The 21224-nt window shown below is 34.7% G+C and overlaps 1 protein-coding gene across 5 annotated transcripts in view; it reads right to left on the bottom strand.

Annotated features, from left to right (window-relative positions):
* The window catches only part of SMARCAD1 (SWI/SNF-related, matrix-associated actin-dependent regulator of chromatin, subfamily a, containing DEAD/H box 1), a 98904-nt gene that overhangs the window by 13954 nt on the left and 63726 nt on the right, over nt 1-21224 (bottom strand). For all 5 annotated transcript variants that reach the window (XM_036263148.1, XM_036263139.1, XM_036263130.1 and 2 more), the window contains 10 exons: nt 17106-17305; nt 10630-10720; nt 7323-7422; nt 6581-6640; nt 6400-6475; nt 3278-3413; nt 2628-2765; nt 854-949; nt 640-757; nt 41-162 (listed from right to left, as the gene is read on the bottom strand). In XM_036263148.1, coding sequence (XP_036119041.1) covers nt 41-162; nt 640-757; nt 854-949; nt 2628-2765; nt 3278-3413; nt 6400-6475; nt 6581-6640; nt 7323-7422; nt 10630-10720; nt 17106-17305 — 1137 coding nt within the window. The remainder of the gene's footprint in view (nt 1-40; nt 163-639; nt 758-853; nt 950-2627; nt 2766-3277; nt 3414-6399; nt 6476-6580; nt 6641-7322; nt 7423-10629; nt 10721-17105; nt 17306-21224) is intronic.

The raw sequence follows: 21224 nt of genomic DNA, 5'->3' as shown, positions 1-21224 counted from the left end.
GTTAATAAAGCTTAGTGTTAGCATAAGATGAAATCTTTACCTTCAGCATAAGCTGGGACATTTCCTTGAGTTTTTCAGCTGTGTAATATTGCCGATGTAATAAAGGATGATTGGCCATTTTTCTCAATTGCATCATGACATTGCACATTTCTGTATTTTTTTCTGTGATCCAAAGAGATACATTTAAACACACAAAAAACAAGCTGCTAGCTGTTTGTTGAAATATACTCAATGCAAACAACGTTTAAAAATTTCTCAAATTCGCCCTGGCCAGTTTGGCTCAGCGGTTAGAGTGTCGGCCTGCAGTCCGGAGAGACCCGGGTTCGGTTCCCGCTAAGGGCACGTACTTCGGTTGCAGTTTGTCCCCGGCCCTGGTTGGTCGTGTGGGTGGCAGCCACTCGATGTGTCCCTTCACGTCGATGTTTCTCTCTCTCTCTCCCTTCCTCTCTCTCTCTCCCACTCTATCTGTACAAAAAAATGGAAAAATATCCTCGAGGATTAAAAAAAAAAAAAAAAAATTTTTTCTCAAATTCCAACTAATTTAAAAAAAAATGAAAAGGCCACTATAATATTACTAAACAAAATGCTTTCCCAGTACAAGATTATTTGTCACATAAAACTGTAAAACTTAGATTATACCCAAGTTATTGATAGATTTTTTCATTCTGTTGAAAAGACCCAAATAGAGTTGCTCCTGCTTCTCTGACATTGCACACAACTCAATTTGATCTTTCTTGGGGGGTAGCTGCTTGAGAACCTGAGAAAGGAAACCAGTTTCAGTAAATCATTCAAATAAAGAGGAATGCAGATTTTTTAAAAAGCTATCAAAATAAAAAATATGCAGATAAATTACCTCATCTTTTACTCTTCTGAGAATAAATGGTTTTATAATTTGTTTTGCATGTGCTATTCTCTCCTTTTCATATATACTTTGCTCATCTGCTGATTTCTAAGTAAAATAAGAATATATCCTTTTAGAAATCATTCATTTAAATGATCACAATAATATTATACAACATGAATATCTGAGTTGTTTTCCACAGAGACTCAACTTATTCTAGAGGGAACTTCACACTTGAATTCTGGGATATAATCTACTTCTTAACGCTCCATATGTACTTTGAGGTTTCATGACAAGTAATTGTATATTCTATTGAAGAATAAAATTGAACTGTACTAGGTTCGTTTTCAGAAGTCATTAACTGATGAGTCATTACTGATTACCTACAGAGCTTCATGAAAAAGTGTGTGTGCAAGAGAGAGAAAAGGAGGGAGGTGAGTTGAGGGGTGTGAAAGAGAGGTAAAAAACTTGTATTTATTTGTGGAAAATGGTCCTAAAAGAAAGCTAGTACACAAGCGATGCAAATCATGGTCTAAAAACAGGGATAGTTGCCCTGGCCAGTTTGGCTCAGCGGTTAGAGCGTCGGCCTGTGGTCCGGAGAGACCCGGGTTCGGTTCCCGCTAAGGGCACATACTTCGGTTGCAGTTTGTCCCCGGCCTGGTTGGTCGTGCAGGTGGCAGCCACTCGATGTGTCCCTTCACGTCGATGTTTCTCTCTCTCTCTCTGTTCCTCTCTCTCCCTCCCACTCTATCTGTACAAAAAAAATGGAAAAACATCCTCGGGTGAGGATAAAAAAAATAAATAAATAAAAATAAAAATAAAAACAGGGATAGTTGTTAGTCAAAACCTGTTAATTTTGGAGAATTAAAGAAGTGGAATTTTATTCTAAAATGTGAAGGAATCCACCCAGTCAGCGTGGCTCAGTGGTAGAGCACTGGCCCATGCACCAAGAGGTTGCTGGTTTGATTCCCAGTCGGGGCACATGCCCAGGTTGCAGGCAGCCAATCGCTGTATCTCACTCATTGATGTTTCTCTCTCTTTCTCTCTTCCTTCACCTCTCTCTAAAAGTCAATGAGAACATATATATTTTATTAAACATAAAGGAATCCTCCATATCCTATCAACTACTAGGCCATCAACTGGGGAAAATACATTAGAGTTAAAAAAGCAAGTTAATTGCAGTAGAAGAAAATTCTTGCAAAGTATGTGTGACAGGAGAATCAAGAGTCTATATAAACACTGCTGTATTGAGGAATTTGGAGTTCTTGAAGACTAATACTGTACTTTTTCTAAGCAACTGGGAGAAAATTAACAAGATTTTCATCTAAAATATTTCTTTATTGTAACTTTTTAGAAACTATTAGTTTTGTATTTATGAACTTTTATTTCAAAAGATGTCCCTGTATAGAAATTGTCAACCTTTGCCTAATCCTAGTTTACCTATAAAAAAATGCTAATTTCCTGACTAATTTTAATAAAGAAAAAGTAATAATCAAACTTTCCCCAACTATTATATACCAGAACTCTCCACTAATTTAAAATAGTCATTCTTCAGAAAATTAGGATGTTAAAAACCCAAACTTTTGGACACTGATCAGAGAAGTCACCAATTCAATTCCCACCGTGTTTTGGCTGACTTCTCAACTCACCCAAGGATAAGAATATCAACTATTTAAATTTCATAGTGCATATGCACTGTGAAAACAAGGAAAAAGACAAAATAGAAGAATGACTCAGGTAAAACACAAAGTAACATATTTGGGAGAAAATATAAATTTATGCTTACTGTCTTAGAGGAAAACATTCTTCGTATTTCACTTGTGCTACTACTAAACATGTGTGGCATAACAAAATTCAACAGCGACATGAGTTCTAACAGATTATTCTGTACAGGTGTGCCTGTGAGCAGCAAACGGTTATTTGCCTGTGAATGAAGGTAAAATTAAGATTAGTTTTTTAAATTAGAGCCACATTCTTCTTTTTCTACCCTCCTCAGTGGAGAGAAAAAACTTAAAACCATTATTAATAATGTAACATTTTGTAATGAAAGATCAGTAATTAGAAAAGTTATAGTCTATTCTACTGTAAAGCAGGATGAGTAAAATTAATGGTTTTCTTTTATAAGTAAGTAACCTGCATCCCCAGATCACCTTCATGAGGTAACGAAAGTAGATTATATTTAATATTCAGTTTATCATACAGGACAGAGATGGTAAATTGAGGCTCATGAGCTATGAATGGTTTTTACAACTTTAAAGGGTTGTAAAAAAACAACAAAGAACATGTGACAGAGGCATTAAACTGCTATTTAATGCTTATGTAAAGCATTAAACTTTACAGAAGTTTGCTGACCCCTGATACAAAATACTATCTACATTAAAATACATAATATGAAATGTTATCATAATCGAAAAAATTCACAAAACACTTCCTTACATTAATTGTCATAAGGTGTTGGTAGCGAATGGAGCCCATATTCTTCAGCATATGGCCCTCATCAAAAATTGCGTAATTAAGTTTTAATCGTCGAAAGAGACCACGGTCATCAGAACTGCTGATTGCACAATTATACCTGTCATCAAAAGAAAAAAGGAATCTCTAGGGTTATACCTTTAAGAGCCTGGCTGCTAGTAAGATTTACTGGCTTTGTAAAATTATTATTACTATTTTTTTTTTTTAAATCCTCACCCGAGGACATTTTTCCATTTTTTGTTCAGATAGAGCGGGAGGGAGAGAGAGGTAGAGAGAGAGAGAGAGAAACATCGACGTGAAGGGACACATCGAGTGGCTGCCACCCGCATGACCAACCAGGGCCGGGGACAAACTGCAACCGAGGTACGTGCCCTTAGCGGGAACCGAACCCGGGTCTCTCTGTACCGCAGGCCGACGCTCCAACCACTGAGCCAAACCGGCCAGGGCTATTACTATTTTTTTTATCCTCACCCGAGGACATTTTTGCACCTATCTTCGGGGGGGGGGGGGGGGGCATCGATGCAAGAGAGACACATCGACTGGTTGCCACCCACACGATCCCAACTGGGGCTGGGGACAAACTGCAACCAAGGTACGTGTCCTTTAGTGGGAACCGAACCTGGGACTCTCTGGTCCGCAGGCTGACGCTCTAACCGCTGATCCAAACCGGCCAGTGCTGTAAAATTATCTTTATTTATACACTTCTAATAGCTGGTATCTAAAAGATACCATTATGAACCCTTGGAGCTGGGCCTGTAATGAGCAGAAAAAAAATAAAAAGATACCACTACCTGGTGCTGTAATAAATACTAATGTACTTTATTCAATAATTATTGATGTATATGTAACCAAGTTAAAAAAGCTGCCATAGCCCTGGCCAGTTTCATTCAGCAGTTAGTGTTGGCCCGAGGACCAACGGGTCGCAGGGTTCAATTCCCAGTCAAGGGCCCTGGGTTGCAGGTTCAATCCTGGCCCTGGTTGGAGTCGTGCGGGAGGCAACCAATCGTTGTATCTCTCTCACAGGGATGTTTGTTTCTCTCCCCTCCGTGGTGAGGATTAACAAAAAAGTTGCCATATGTAGCTAAAAAAAAAATTTAAATGTTATACTGTAATCAGACAATTTCTACACACCTAGGAAGAATCCAATTTTGGTAATTTATATGTAATCTGCACTTGTTATACATATCACTTCATGAACTGTTATATTTTAACAAGCAGCAGGAAAAAGGACACTAAGCTAAGACATTTCTGTTAAGAACATAATACTACTGCATTAGATTAGCAGAGCAGATCCAAGAAATAAGTTAATAACAGCTAGCATTACAAGACTATTAAAAAATTGAGTCTATTAAGAAAAAAAATAATTTTGAATAAATTATTTTAACCATGGCCTATAGAAGTCAGTAGAGAAATAATAAAATATCTACTTAATATGCTTAAAATAACCTATATATAAATGATAGCATTAAGTTCTCTGCTAGATATTTATGCCAAATAGCTACTAAGTAATGATTAACTTGTTCAGTTATATTGTCCATCCTTATTTCTATTCTAACCCAAATTTTTCACTGAGATTTCATTGCATTTATTTATTATTTATGTATTATTGATCCTTACCTGAGAATATTTTTCCATTGATTTTTTTTTTTTTTAAGATAAAGTAGAAGGGAGGGAGAGAGGAGAGAGAGAAACAATGATGTGTCCACATCAATTAGTAGCCTGACCAGGGCCAGGATTGAATCTGTAACACAGGCACATGCCCTTGACCAGAAATGGAACCCAAAACCCTTGGGTCCAAAGGCCGAAGCTCTAAATGCTGAGCCAAACTGGTCAGGGCTTGTTGCATTTATTACTAACGCTTACACGTTAGCAATATTGTAAGTCATCTTGGTGAAATATCTTGTGTTATTTTATTATTATTTTGTAAAGAAATGCTTGTTTTTAAAGTTTATTTATTTTAGTTGGTATACAATATTAGTTATATTAGTTTCAGGTGTACAGGACAGTGATTTGACATTTTTATACCTTATAATGTGATCACATACTAATTCTAGTAATCATCTGTCACCATAGAAACTTACCAAATTATTAACTATATTCCCCTTCACCTTTTTTTACCCATCTCCCTACACCTCTCCTCTCTGGCAACCATCCCTCTGGTCCGTTTCTATGAGTCTGTTTCATTTTATTTTTTTTAGATTCTACACATATGTGAAACCATATGGTAATTGCCTTTCTCTGATTTATTTCACTTAGCATAATACCCTCTAGGTTCATTTACATTTCTGCAAATGGCAAGATTTCATTATTTTTATTGTTGTATGATATTCATTGTACATATATACCACATCTTCTCTATCCATTCATCTGTTGATGGAGGTTACTTCCGTATCTTGGCTATTGTAAATAATGATGCAATAAACATAAGAGTGCATATATCTTTTCAAATTAGTGTTTTTATTTTCTTTCAGATAATTCCCAGAAGTGGAATTGCTGAGTTGTAGAGATCTATTTTTCATTTTTTGAGGAATCTCCAGTTTGCTTTCCATAGTGGCTGCACCAATTTGCAGTCCCCAACAGTGAACAAGGGCTCCTTTTCCTCCAAAGCCTTGCCAACACAGGTGATTGTTGCCGTTTTGATAATAGCCATTCTGACTGGTGTGAGGTGGTACATTATTATGGTTTTAATTTGCACTTTCCTGATAATTAGTGATGTTGGAAATCTGTGTCTCTTCTTTGGAGAAATGTCTCTTCATGTCCTTTGTTTATTTTTTTTTGCTATTGAGTTGTATGAGTTTAAATGTTATTTTAACTAAGAGAGTATTATTATAAGACTACACTTTCAATCAAGTGGATAAAACCTTTTCATAACTGCAGTCAGTAACTCACCTGATGTACTAGCAAATAACTGCTATCTTGATGTTACACACCAAGCTAAAAAATGCCTGAATCCTCATCAGAGGTCATTCCATTATTTTTGCTGCACAGTTCTTAGCATAAACTTTCCTTCATATTACTACTAATATTTCTTTCAAATTTGGGAGCTGCACCAAATTTCTTTCCAAATATATTTTCTCAATACTTACGTGGTCACAATTACATTGTATTCTTCATATTTACTATGAATGTTATATCTTATCTGTTTACGTTCCTCTTGAGAACCTGGAATTTAAAACAATATACACATTTTTATTGTACTTACTGTACTTTACTGTATGCTAAAAATTTTAATAAATTTTGAAGTTAAAAGAAAAATGACAGTCTTACCATAGTAACAGAGCACCTTTAAAGTGGGGCACCACAAATTAACTTCCCTTAACCAGTTATCTATAAACAAGAGAGATATTACTTGCACCTGCTTCAATAGGATATGTGTAAGCAGTAAAACGAACACTATAGTTTGACAAGTTGTGCCCAGAAATTATTTTTTTATAAAATAATACAAGGTGACTTAAAAAAAGAAAAAAAATCACAGAGCCTTCCCATTTTATTCCTGATGATTACAATTATTTGAGGTTTTGAGGTGGCATCAAATGAAGGACAGAACGAACCATTGTATTTATAGGTGATTACTGATTTCCAATTAAAAAGACGGTATTTCTGGTTATGTTCACACATACATTCTCTTATTCTATTCTATATCCAATCAATTGAGCAAGAATGTAATGGGGATGAACTCCATACTTTCTGACTCAATAAATGTTTAATTATAAATTTAAATGCACTTAGTTTCTCTTAGTTATTCGTTAAAACAATTCATATTATGGAAACATAATAAATTTTATCAAATGGTCTTTGATGTATAACAGACTTATACTTTAGTTATTTTCTTTATAAGACTTCTAGTACAATCAAACACACATATATCCATAAAGGGGGGGAAAACCAGTAAGGAGACCACAGAAATTATTTGCCTCCATAAACTAAGGAATCACACATACACACATGGCTTTTCTTCTCCCTACATAAAATAGTATAGTCAAGTATGGTTGTCCATAGTACTACAAACCTATAGTTGATGCTGGAACAACGATCAAGTGAGGACCTTTATTACCCTCCTGAAAGAGGTATGCCAGGAATGCAATGGCTTGAATAGTTTTTCCTAGGCCCTAAAATTAAAAGTTCAAAAGACAACATATGAAATGTAAAAATAAACAAAAATCTTAGAAAATACAAAAGGAAAAATATGTATTCCTGGTTTTATTTGATTCCCCATAATGCAACTCTATGAGAATTTCTACTAGGTTCTCAGTTCTCAAAAAAACCAAATTTCCAAATGAAACTACAACTTAGTTTAATGAGGAAGATGTACCATAATTGCAAGTTATTTATTTATTTACTTTTTTATCCTCACCTGAGGACATTTTTTTTTTGCATTTATCTTCAGATACAGTGGAAGGGAACGAGGGAGGGGGGGAGAGAGAGAGAGAAACATCAACATGAGAGAGACACATCGAGTAGCCACCACCTACATGACCCCAACTGGGGCCAGGGACAAACTGCAACCGAGATACGTGCCCTTAGCAGAAACCGAACCTGGGACACTCTGGTCCACAGGCCAATGCTCTAACCATTGAGCAAAACTGGCCAGGGCCCATAACTGGAAGTTAATATGTGACATACATTTATATAGAAGACCTTTGCATTGCATAAAAAGGATGTAATTTTGGTAACTATTTATATAAAGCAAATATTTGATATATACTAAGTGTATATACTAAGTGGGCCTGGCTGTTGTGGCTCAGTAGTTGAGCATCAACCCATACCCCAAGAGGTCACCGGTTTGATTCCCGGTCAGGCCACATGCCCAGGTTGTGGGCCTGATCCCCAGTGGCGGCATGCAGGAGACGGCCAGTCGATGTTCTCTCTCACTGATGTTTCTACCTCTCTCTCCCTCTCTCTTCCTCTCTCTCTAAAATCATTGAAGAAAAAAAAATTATATATATATATATATATATACACTAAGTGGATTGAGGAAAATGTTCCAATGACTAATTAGAGTTAAACATATGCCCCATTAGCTAACAATTCCATTCCTAAAACTATCTTCAGGAGATATGAGAGCATATTTCCATATAAAAAATTGGGTAAGAATGTTCATACCAGCTCTAGTATAACAGCTGAATACTGGAAATAACCTAAATGTCCATCAACATGAGAATGGATAAACAAGTTGTACATGCAGATACATGTAAAAACTCTAATGAATCTCAGTAACTTTGTGATGCATTACAAGAACCCAAAATAAACAGTATATACTGCATGGTCCTATTTATATAACATTCAAAATTAGAAAAAATTAGTATGGTGATAGGCATCCAAATGGTGGTAGTAATAAGGGAATTTTCTGCAATAATGAAAATGTTGATTCTGGGACATGATCACATGGGGGTACATGTATGTAAAAATTGACCAAGCTGAACATTTGCACATTTCACTGCAAGTAAATTATATGCCAATCAAGTTTTAGGATTTTTTAGAAGGCTACTGAGGAGGTTTCATGCGTTGAAACCCATAACACCCAGTGTAATGGACTATATTTCGAGATAGGACCCTCAAGGTAGTAATTAAGGTTAAATAAGGTCACAAAGGTAGGAACCCAATCCCCATCTTAAAAGAAGAGAAAGACATGTCCAGCCAGTGTGGCTTAGTGGATTGAGCATCATCCCATGGACTGACAGGTCCTGGTTTGATTCCTGGTCAGGGCACCTGCCTGGGTTGTGGGCTAGAACCCCAGTAGGAGGCAGCCGATCAATGTTTCTCTCTCTTTCCCTTCCTATCTCTCAAAAAAAAAAAAATCAATAAAAACATATTAAAGAAGGAGGAGGAGGAGGAGGGGGAGGAGGAGGAGGAGGGAGAGGAGGAGAAAGACAGTTTTGGCCAGTGTGGCTCAGCTGGTTAAAGCATCATCCTGTATACCAAAATGTTTTGAGTTCGATACCCAGTTGGGGCAAGAACAGAAGGCAATCAATCAATGTCTCTCACATCGATGTTTCTCTTTTCCCCTCAGCCCCTCTCTAAACATCAATGGGCATATCCTCAGGTGAGGATTTAAAAAAGGAGAGAGAGAAAGAGATACCAAGGATGTGTGACACACAGAAAAGGTCATGTGAAGACATACCAAAAAGTTGGCCATCTACAAACCAAGGAGAGTGGCCTTAGGAGAAACCAAACCTGCCAACACCTTCATCTTAGACTTGCAGCCTCCAGAATGTGAGGAATAAAGTTCTGCTCTCTATGCCACCCAATCTTTGATATTGCTGTGGAAGCCTCAACAGACTAAGACACTAACTTATCACAATAACTGTCCTTTACGGGTTACAAAAACAGGTTCACATAATATACCTCATTTGATACCAAATATAATATTTTTATGACATAAAAATCATTGGTTTATTAATATTGGCTCTGAGAGATTAGGTCATTTGGTAAGCAGCAGAGAGCCCTGAAAGGCAAAGTTGGGAACCAAAACCCAGACTGAATTCCCAAGTGCAGTTTTCCCACAACTGTAATGTTCTATATTCTATATCTAATTGCTAAACCTATTTCGAAATCCAGCATATATTATTCTATCAGATAAATACCATCTTTACTTTAATATGATATATGTGTGGAAATAGTTAAAGCACTCAAGATTACTAGAGGCTAATTGGAAAGCAAAGATCACTATCTTTGTTAACTTTTATTTTGGAAATTGAACACACAATGTAATACACATGTATTATCAATAAACATTTTCTCTGCAGAACATGACTCATTTTTAATAAACACTTTTTAAAAAGTCTGGCTAGAAGAAGGAAGGTAAGATTAAATGTCAAGTTTCTATGTGCCAGTACCTGGACTACTTGCTGCAATAAACTTACCAAGTCTAGTTCAAGCAAATGTAATCTGGAAAAAATAGAAACTCAGAGACATCTAATAAAAGTAAAATAGCTGAAATGATGTTGATGAAGTTGCTGATAAATATATGAATTTATTTACTAACAAGAACAGATATCTGTGATAAATTTTAAAGGCAGCTATGGAAAAGCACATATAGTACAATCTCATTTAGTATTTTACATGTATAAATAATATAAGCATATTTATTAATTTGATAACCAGACAGATAATAAACCCATATTCACTGGGGGTTGGGCAGTGAGGAGGCTAGAGCTAATAAGATAAGCAATAGAAAACCAGGAGGAGTGAAAGGGATATAGATATTGAGGTGAGGAAAATAAACTACAGAGTCAAGGGAAATTTTCATTTTTTAAATGACAGCAAGAATGTCAAATCTTTTCATAAAAAATCCTAGAAATAGAGTTACTACTTACCATTTCATCTGCCAAAATGCCATTGAGTCCATGTTTATGTACCAGTGCCAACCAATTCAAACCAACTTTCTGATAGGGCTTCAGTGATAAACTGATAAAGAGAGTGTTACCAAATGTTATAGAATTATACTTCTCTTAGTTTTCTCACATGAGACTTAGGTTTACAATGCACACAAAAATTGAAATACTAGGTCTAGTCTTACCTTTTAATTTGTTGTTATGAACTATTTATACTTACTTAAGAAAATGAGCCCCAAATATATTTTTTAACTTGTCAAATTTTATTCTGTATTTGTTGATTTATTTCTTCTAGCAACAAGAATTTAAAAAAATATTCCCATATTCAGTCAGAAGGCAATGTCACCAAATTAATAACTGCATTATTAACTACAATAACATATTTCTAAGCTAATATTTATACTATAAAATTGTATTGTAGTGATTTGAATTTTAGCACATTAAGAAACTTAAAGTACGAGGACAAAAACACAAGCATAATTTGCTACTTGCCAGGTTGATTTAATAAACATTTTCTGTATCAATGCCAAGCACCTCTCATGTCAGTGGTATGTCTAACTCTGAAGTATATATGTATGCATGTGTGTATTTATGTTTAAACTATGTATAAATGTAAATTTGATGGACATCAACAAATATCAGTGAGGGAAAAGTAGCAGGCAAGTGTCAAAAACCTTATTTAATTTGGAAATAAGATAAACAGGCCAGTCCCTGGGAATAACTTGTTTGGAAGGTAAAATGGAAGGATTATAATGGATGAAAACAGTAGTTTTTTCCTAAAAGTTCAAGTGGTTAAAAACTAACAGTTATTTACGGACATCTACGATATGCAGATACACAAAGATATGTCATTTACAAACAGTACCTCATTTAATCTTTTAACACCCTATAAAAATAGCTAATATCGTCATTTTAACAGATGAAAAAACCTGAGGCTCAGTAACTTAAAGTTGCATAGCTACAAAATGTATGGCTAAGGTTTTAACTCAGGAAGTCTATCTCACTGGAGAACTCTTTTCTCATTCTGATAAGGACGGCATACAACCTATCTAACATGAAAACCTAGGACACGGCCATGTGTCCAATTCTCCAGCTTTTTATCTGTCCCTTAATTTCCTGTTACACACATCCTAGATGCCCATAGAGAAGGGGCCTGGACATAAAATGGCATAAATACTTAAGGGATCAGATTCTGAAATCAAAACTTTAATTAGAAAAGGGGTAAATGATGTAGAGTAAAATGATAGTCTTCTTAAATCAGAATCTATGTTTCAACAGGTATAATATCCATAAAACATTTCTCATTTGAAAAAAATAAAAAGTATAGGTAGGGAAAAAAATCAGCAGTGTTGCTCAAGTCTTAATTCATTTTAAAGTTCATTGCTTTTTATTTATTTTTTTAAATTTTGTTTTTTATTCTCATCTGAGGACATTTTTACCTTATCTTAAGATAGAGCGGGAGGGAGAGAGGGAGGGGGAGAGAGAACATCAATGTGTGAGAGACACATAGACTGGTTGCCACCCACACGACCCCAACTGGAGCCGGGGTCAAACTGCAACCGAGGCATGTGCCCTTGGTGGGAACCGAACCCGGGACTCTCCAGTCCGCAGGCTGATGCTCTAACCACTGAGCAAAACTGGCCAGGGCTAAAGTTCATTGCTTTTTAGACAAAGTATTTTTTCTATGCCACTACAAAAGAAATAATAAATACAAGATATTATCATAGATATTTTAACTTCCAGATACAAATGAATTCTTTCTACTACAGTAGTGGTGAGAATAAATGCTAGTATTGTAATGTTTACAATATTTAGGCACTTTACTATGGGCTTTACATGCATTATTACTTCATTTAATTTACATTATAAAGTAGATACTATTATCATCCTGATTTCACAGATAAGAAGTTCTCTGGAGCTAAGAGAAGGTAAGTAACTTGTCAAGGTCGTACAGCTAACCAAATCCATGTGTGCAGCGGCAGAGCTGGTATCCAATCCAGGACCGAGCCAGTGCTCAGCACTTAACCACTCTTCTCCCTGACCCACCCATTCTACGCTATGGTCAAAACTGAGGTCTCTATTATTTTTGAATCCTTCACAATGCTAAATCATCCCCCACATTCCATGAAAATGATGACATGTGATGAGGTAGGCATATTACATCACTTATGAATGCATTCAAGGGTGAACATGCTATCCCAATCTAAATCACAAAGAGCCAAGAAATATTCTTAAAAAATAAAAGTTACTAAATTTCTTCATTACCAACACATGTTGAGAAACAAGTCTATAAAAATATTCTTCACTGCACATAAAACTTTAAAAGTAATGAGGGAATTTTGAGAAGAATCTACTACACAGAATTTTTCATTCAAATAAAATTGTTTCATCCACAATCTCAATGCAGCTCTGGTAGCTGTTTTGATCAGGACATTAAAGAGCTTTGAAATGTTTGTTTTAAAAATGTGTGTGTGTATGTATTTGCTCCTCTGCTAAATTGATCTAAATTTCAAGTAACTTTCTATTGCTTAATATCACAACAGTGATGCCTATTCATAATTTTTTTCTTCAGAATGTAAAAGGATCAATGAAAATGCAGTTTTGACAAAGGCCTTAAAAAGATTTTTTTTTTAAAGTATGTTTTCACTGATTTTTTAGAGAGGAAGAGAGAGATAGAAACATCAATCAGCTGCCTCCTGCACTCCCCCTACTGGGGATTGAGCCCACAACCTGGGCATGTGCCCTGACCAGGAATCGAACCGGGACCTCTCAGTCCATGGGTAGACACTCAATGCAGTGAGCCATACCAGCTGGGCACAAAGGCCTTTTAAATCCAATTCACTTGTGACAAATTTTTAAAAGAGAGCAGCTGTGTTCTTTCTCTAGGGGCAGTTCTAATATTTTGATGCTATTCAATCATATCTTCCCTTTATTTCAACATGCTACAGTTTTCTATGATTTTCATGTCTGCACGTGTAGAATGCACATGTAATTGGCCAAGGTTATCCAAGTGATAAGAACTACAGCCCAGGCCTTCCGAATTAGTTAAGTGCTCTCTTCTCAACAGGGACTATAAATATCTTTAAGGTTTTCTTACCTCTCACTAAGAAAAAAAAATTTTTTAAGATTTTTAAGGCCATAAAAGTAAATGAGGCAGCATGTTATTTTGAAATTACTTGTTTTATTAGGGGGGAGGGGAGAATCCATCCAGAATTACTAAGATTTCTCCTCATAGTAAAATTTAAATTAGGTTTAAATCTCTTGTCAGAGAAACCAGTATAAAAATTATTTCTGAAAGGTAAGAAAGGTCTGAAATAGAAACAACAGGAGGCATACAATGTGTTAAATTTAAGTTTAAAATACAGAGAAACACAGGGCTAGAGAGCCTGGTTTGAAAGTAACTCATATGAAACAGATTAAGAATGCTAGTTGACCAAAGGTTTATGTCCCATAAGTGTGACAGGGCTGCTGAAAATACCGCGACAACACTGGTGTATATTAAAACTAGTATTCAAATTACTAAAATATTTACAGCATAGTACTTTGAGTTACTCAAACCACACTTATAGTACAGATTTGCATCACACTACTGTCAAATGGTTTCATATCAACTGTTTAAGAACAGGATAGAAGACCACCCTGTCAAGTTGAGGGAGAATAGGATCTAAAAAATCTTGTTAAATTTAGCCCAGGAAGACAGAACACATTTTATATTAAACACAGAAAAAAATCTTTTCAGTTAAAAGTTTAATAAATTTTAGATAAACTGCTAAAGCTTCAGAGATGGGTACATATCTATGGCATGAAAAAAAAAAAAGGCGATATAAGGTTTTTCTCCTTCAGGTAATTTTAGTTTTGCCATTTTAAAATAAAGATTATGATCATAATGGTTTTGAGATACATAAGAACAATCTTATTTTTCCCTGCAAAGACCTTATTTTTAATGAGAAGTTACAGTATGTAATTCCTTTATTTCTAAAAGACATTTTCCTTCTTATATAATTCATATAAATTTGTAATAGTTTTCTAAAAGTTTATTTTTATAAACAGTTAATACAATTTTGCTTCAAGTAAACTTTGTTACAAAGAATTTGTTTTGTTAAGAAAAAGCCTAATTAATAGCTTTGTGTAAATAAACTGCTTCCCAAGGCAAGGAAACTACTTTAAATGTTTGTATACTAAGAAGTACAGACTTCTTGATGCCTGGACAGTATGAGTAAAACTGCTTGTCCAACTCTAACCTTGGCTAAAAACAAAAACCAAGACAACAAATTTCACCCCCTAAAAGTGCATCTATAAATATTCTATAGAGACTATCTATACAGGTTTTTAGAAGTTGTACTTCGGACTAGATCCTAACAAACAAAAAACTTAAAAAAAAAAAACACCAAAAACACCCCACTTTATCATCTATTAAAAATTCCACTAAAAAATCCTCAGTCTAATGGAAAGGATTATTTATTACTTGATAATATTATTTACAAATAACAAGACTTTGTAAATGTGGATTTAAGAGAGAAATTTTTTTAAGTGATGCAATAAAGCACTTGATTTGTTTAAACTCCAAATTATGATAAAGTAGACTCAACTGGGTAAGTCTTGTAGAGTGAAGAACTCCCCATATCCAATGCTGTAGAACAAGAAGGAGCAGCTCCAACTACACTTTTAGGAGATGAATTTGCTGACATGGCCATAGTTCTTTCTATGCAACAGAGAAAAGAGCTTCTTTGTGAGAACTGCATCACGTTTCCCTACACCATCCCATAGCACCCTAGAAGGGCACAGAAAAGATTGTAGCTTACTATTAAAGGCCAATAACCACACCTTGACTTTTCATTAACCAATGATCAGCAAATATGCTTTGATCATGAACTTGGAAAACTACCAAAATAAGTAAATAAAATCACCAACTAAGGTAATTAATTTTGATGGGGCCCTAGTGCTAATCTTTTTTCTTTAATCCTCACCCGAGGATATGTTTATTGATTTTAGAGAGAGAGGAAGGGAGAAAGAATGAGAGAGAAACATCAATTTGTTGCTTCTGTATGTGCCTGGGCCAGCGATCGAACCCATAACCTAGGTGTGTGCCCTGACTGGGAATCAAACCCGCAACCTTTTTGGTGCACAAGATGACGCTCCAATTAACGAAGCCACCTGGCCAGGGCCCTGGTGCTAGTCTTATTAAATACTTATCAAAAATATCCTGAACAAATGTCACTCATTTTTAAAGTTGCATAACACTGCATAGTGTGTGTATATATATATACATACCATAATTCATTCTAACTGTTCTCTGATTTTTGGAACTTAGATCGTTTCCATGGCCCTGGCCGGTTTGGCTCAGTGGTTAGAGCGTCGGCCTGCGGGCCAGAGATTTTTTCCCATGTTTTTGCCTCTACAATATTATTACAGTAAACAATTTTATACATTTTTTTTAAAGGAAGTATTCTGAAAAGTCTGAGTTCCCAAACCACTTAAAAGTAAATAAACTTTTAAAGAAAGTTCGAAATAATTTCCTCCATACTAATATTCCAACACCATGCAAAATGGGAGTTTTTACAATTACAAAACACTGGTTTAATATGTACTGGTCGTTTGACCAATGTTTCAGTAAAAATAATTCAGCATCTATTTTTCGCAAGAATTATGACAAGGCATTTACTGAAATAACAGTTTGGGGGAACAATCTTTCCTTATATAATCTATTTAATAAAAGTATCCTTTTTATTTTTGATGTGTTTCTACCCTTTAAAAAATTATTTATAAATCTGGGCTTTTGAAAGCATTTAATCATAGATATAGGATATTTCAACCATTTCATTTATGATTAAAAACAGGCACTGGCTGAGAAACTCAGTTGGTTAGAGGGTCATCCTGATATGCTAAGGTTGTGGGTTCAATCCCTGGTCAGGGAGAATAAAGCAATGAATAAATAACTAAGTGGAACAACAGGCTGATGTTTTTATCTCTCTCTCTTTCCCTTCCTCTCTCTCTCTCTCTCTAAAAATCAATTTCAAAAAAGAGAGAAAGATATTGAGCTAACACAGAAATTTTTACACTGATGCAATTAAGCAGCTAATTTTTTTTTTTCCCTGAAGTACCAAATTATGGAAAGGGCTATCTATATAAAACCACCTTTTCAGTTTCTGTGATTATATATGAAATTATCTGTCATCAGATAAGAAAAACATAGGTTATAAAAGAACCATAACATTTCCTCCCTCTAATTTATGATACGATGAAGCAAAATATCCTAACTCAGGGGAGAAGGAAAAATCAATGAAAACCAACTCATATACCACTTATGTGCCATTATAAAAAACCTTGGGTTTCCCTTTTAACATTAGTTTTCATATCACTTCCACATTTAAGTTCCCTAGGCATATTACAGAAATAAGTTCAGAAATTGTATACAACTGTGGTGAAATAATGAATAGATGTGCACAAACAAATATTACCTTTGATTCAAAATGGAGGGTTGTTCTATGTTCCATCCACCTCCATTTCCAGTGAGCATGGTAACTTGTTTTGTCAATTTATTTGAAATGTCTTCACATTTGTTCATAAGCCTTATAACTACATCCCGTTCTTGGATCAATGTTTTACAGTGCCATATCAAATCTTCTGATAAGCCATTAGTTTTGGACATCTTTGTGAACTATGGCATAAAAAAAAAAATAATTTAACAATTCAGATCTAGTAAACAGAAAGCCAGTATTGATTTCTTTCTTTATGAGGGAAAAAGTTTAATTTAAGCTTTTACTTATGACTTTTTTTTTTTTTTTTTTTTTTATCCTCACCCGAGGACATTTTTTCATTTTTTGTACAGATAGAGTGGGAGGGAGAAAGAGAGAGAGAGAGAGAGAGAGGGAAACATCGATGTGAAAGGGACACATCGAGTGGCTGCCACCCGCACGACCAACCAGGGCCGGGGACAAACTGCAACCGAGGTACATGCCCTTAGCGGGAACCGAACCCGGGTCTCTCTGGACCGCAGGCCGACGCTCCAACCGCTGAGCCAAACTGGCCAGGGCTACTTATGACTTTAATCAAGTGCTAAGAAAACCTGATTCTTCATGTTTACATTTAAATTCCCATGTTTCACTTTGATAATCCTGTATCCTCAAACTTAGCACACTGACATAAAATATATTTTTTCCCCAAATACACAATTCCATAATTTTTACTTTGACCCTAGTAGCTGTGCTCTTATAGGAGAAACTCTGAAGTAAATGTTAATGTCTCAACTTTCGTCTTCAAATCTCAGATTCACCTTTTGTACTAAAGGTAATAATACCAAATGTAATAACTACATACCTGATCACCTGCCATTTCTGTCACTTCCTATAACTATATTACTATATGATTAATCTTCCTACAACATATTTTCCCCTATCATCAGTATAATATCTTAGTATTCAAAACTCCAATTATTATTCGTCACTAGATATTTTACTGCTAAGCTTAGAGTATTACTTGGAAAGATACTGCATGAATCAAAGTTAACTATAACCCATTCAAGAATTTGATAAAACATTTAAAAAAATTAATTTCAATACATCTGTTCTGTGTAAATATTCAAATTTATTTCAAAATGTTTTTGTATGTATTTTTCTAAGAACACAATGAATACATCATAATGTAAAAGCTGTAACAGAATTAAAAAGTTGCCATGTAGGTAGCTGAAAAAAATATATGCTGAAGAACATTACAAAAAATACTTTTAGTGAAAGGATTAGAAAGCCAAATAGCCGTCGGAAAGCTTGTGGGCAAAAAGAAAAAGCCCACAATACAGAATGGAATAAAGAAAAATAAAGTAAAATCATCCGTTAGGATAAAACCACACATGATTTTGATTCATGTCAATCTTATTTACATATCCTTTCAGGTTACAACAAGAATCACAATAATAACCCTAAATAATCCCTATGAATGTATTTCTAAATTCATAGAGAATCTCAAGCAATAGAAATTAAATGTTTACTGGATATACTAAGATAATTTCATTAAAATGCAGTTCGTAATAATATATATTTTTTCATATCCAACCTAGACTAAGTTGGTAAGAAACAAAATCTCCAACCTATTAGAAAACCATTATCAATGTACAGCAGGGTTAAAAAAATAAAAAACTTACCACCTCACAAAATGGCATTGTAAAATATATAGTTATCTGCATACTACTTTACATTTTCACTGTGCTTTCCAGAGAAAAGATTTATATGTAAATAGCAGGATATATGAGAATCAGTCCTTTAGAACAAAAAACAGTATCATGCCTATTGTGGTGTGTGTGTGTATTTGTGATGAGTATTTGTGTGAGAAAACCAACAAAAAATTACAGAAAATAAAAAAGGAACACATATTCTGTTTTTTATGTGCTAGAAACTACTAGATGTATTTTATTCACTAACTCACTAAATCCTCACAGCAATTACAAGATCAGTCCACCAATTCTGGATGAATAGATTAAGCTTCAATTTCCAAGGTGAAAAAGCAAGGTAAGAGATTCCAAAATACATGCTCTTTTCTTTTCACTATAACTAGTACCTCCCTAAATAATTAGAATTTAAGAACTTAGAAGTTAAACAAACAAATCAAGAAACTTTTTAACTGCAACCAACTACCATTTATTATGTTCTTAGTTTTAGCCAAGTACTATCCTGACTGGTGAAGGTACCTGGCGTATATACGCAGTCCCTGTCCTCATGTGGTTTATGATAACTGGAAAAGACATGCAACAAATAATTTTATTTTAAGCATAACAACTGGTATTACAAGGGAAAGAATAAATTTCATGGGCACTTTTTCACAAGGAGACTAATATAATCTAGGATCAATGAAGTCCTTTCAGAGTAATAAGGCCAGAAATAAGAATGAACTATTTTGACTCACAGAAGATCAATTCATTAGGTCAGAACCCAAAGAATTAACAGATAAGCTAACATTACAAAAAAGGAAAGAACACACCAACAATGTAACAGTACTGGTGGGAGCATTTAACCTTCTAATTATAACTTTACAGAAAACAACTGGTTCAGAAAAATATGTTCGTGTTAAATTATACCAGGGAGGTTTAATTAGAAAAGTCTAGACTGGGAAGCTATAGGACAAATAATCCAGTTTTTTCTCCAAAGATATTATAGGAAAAGCAAAAAAAAGATAGTCAGATGAGGAACCTACAGATTAAAAGTTACAAAGACCTATCAAGCCATCTCAATATGTGAAACTTATTTGGATCCTAATTCTAATTAACTATAAACAAACAAACAAACACACAAATAAATATTTATGGCATTTATGAGAAACTAGAAATTTGAACACCTGAATGGATATTTTCTCATATTAACAAATTATCGATGATTTTTTATTAGGTGTGACAATGTTACTGTAGTTTAAGGGATTAAAAAAGCTTTTTTGAGTATATATCTCAATTTTTAGGAATAAACTGAAGTCTGAGATTTGCTTAAATATAGTAAGAGATGGAAGGAAGTAGATGAGGGTACTGGTGAAACAAGATCAGGTATCAGCTGGTAACTGAAGGTCCTGATGAGCATTATACTATTCTAGTTTTTATGTTTGAAATTCTTGTATGGGTAATGAAAGGGTAGTCTCCTCACCCTTCTCCCATACAAACCAACCGACATTAGAGATGATCCAAATTATTGCTTCTAGTTTAGAATTTAGATCTATCTCGTAATGATATGCTGTCCATGAACGTAAAACATCAGTAGATTTTCAAGGAGAAAGTAGCACTGAATGATGAATCTATTAGGATTAGGTTCAGTTATGAGTGATAGCAAACCCAAAACATCAGGGGTATAAATAAAACATAAATGTATTTCTTTGTCATATAAACAAGTACTCAAGGAAGCAGTTCAAATAAGGTACAGTGGTTCCAAAACCAAGAATTCTACTTTATTCTTCAATATCATCAATATATGGTTCCCATTATCACAATGACATCTCACCCAACATGAAGAAGGGATCCTTTAAAGATACTTTCCAAAAACCATAATATATTTTTGCTTACATCCCACTGTATAGAACTTTGCCAAATTACCACAAGGAAGGCTGAAAACTGTAGTCTTAATATACTGTGGGTAATGTAACCAGCCATAAATCTGTTTAAAAGCCTAGAGGGGGTTTAAAAAGAGAGAAAAATAGTTTGATCCAACAAAGTGATATAATATGGCTAGAACTGATATTGGGAGAGAAACAGAAAACAACAAATGGTATATACAATATACTTCCAGTGCAAAATATTGTGGATACTTGCAACTAACATTTTATAAGAGCCAGGCAATTAAATGGGCTTTTATTTTAGTTAATCCTTAGACATCCCCAAAGGCCAGTACCATAATTATACCCCACTTACAGATGAAGAAATAGAGAAGTGAATTTGCTTAAGGTTATATAAATAACTGGAAAATATCAAAATTAGAATCCCAAACCAGGCCGTCTTGCTCCACTGTATTCTTCACCCTCCTGGTGAGCACTTACAAAACCAAGGGAATAAATGAAGAGGCATGCATGACATTCAGAAAAAAGAGATTCAATAAAAGACAGACAATAGG

Source organism: Molossus molossus, unplaced genomic scaffold (genome assembly GCF_014108415.1).
Source record: "Molossus molossus isolate mMolMol1 unplaced genomic scaffold, mMolMol1.p scaffold_m16_p_1, whole genome shotgun sequence".
Classification (NCBI taxonomy): domain Eukaryota; kingdom Metazoa; phylum Chordata; class Mammalia; order Chiroptera; family Molossidae; genus Molossus; species Molossus molossus.
This window is presented reverse-complemented; position numbering and strand designations above follow the sequence as displayed.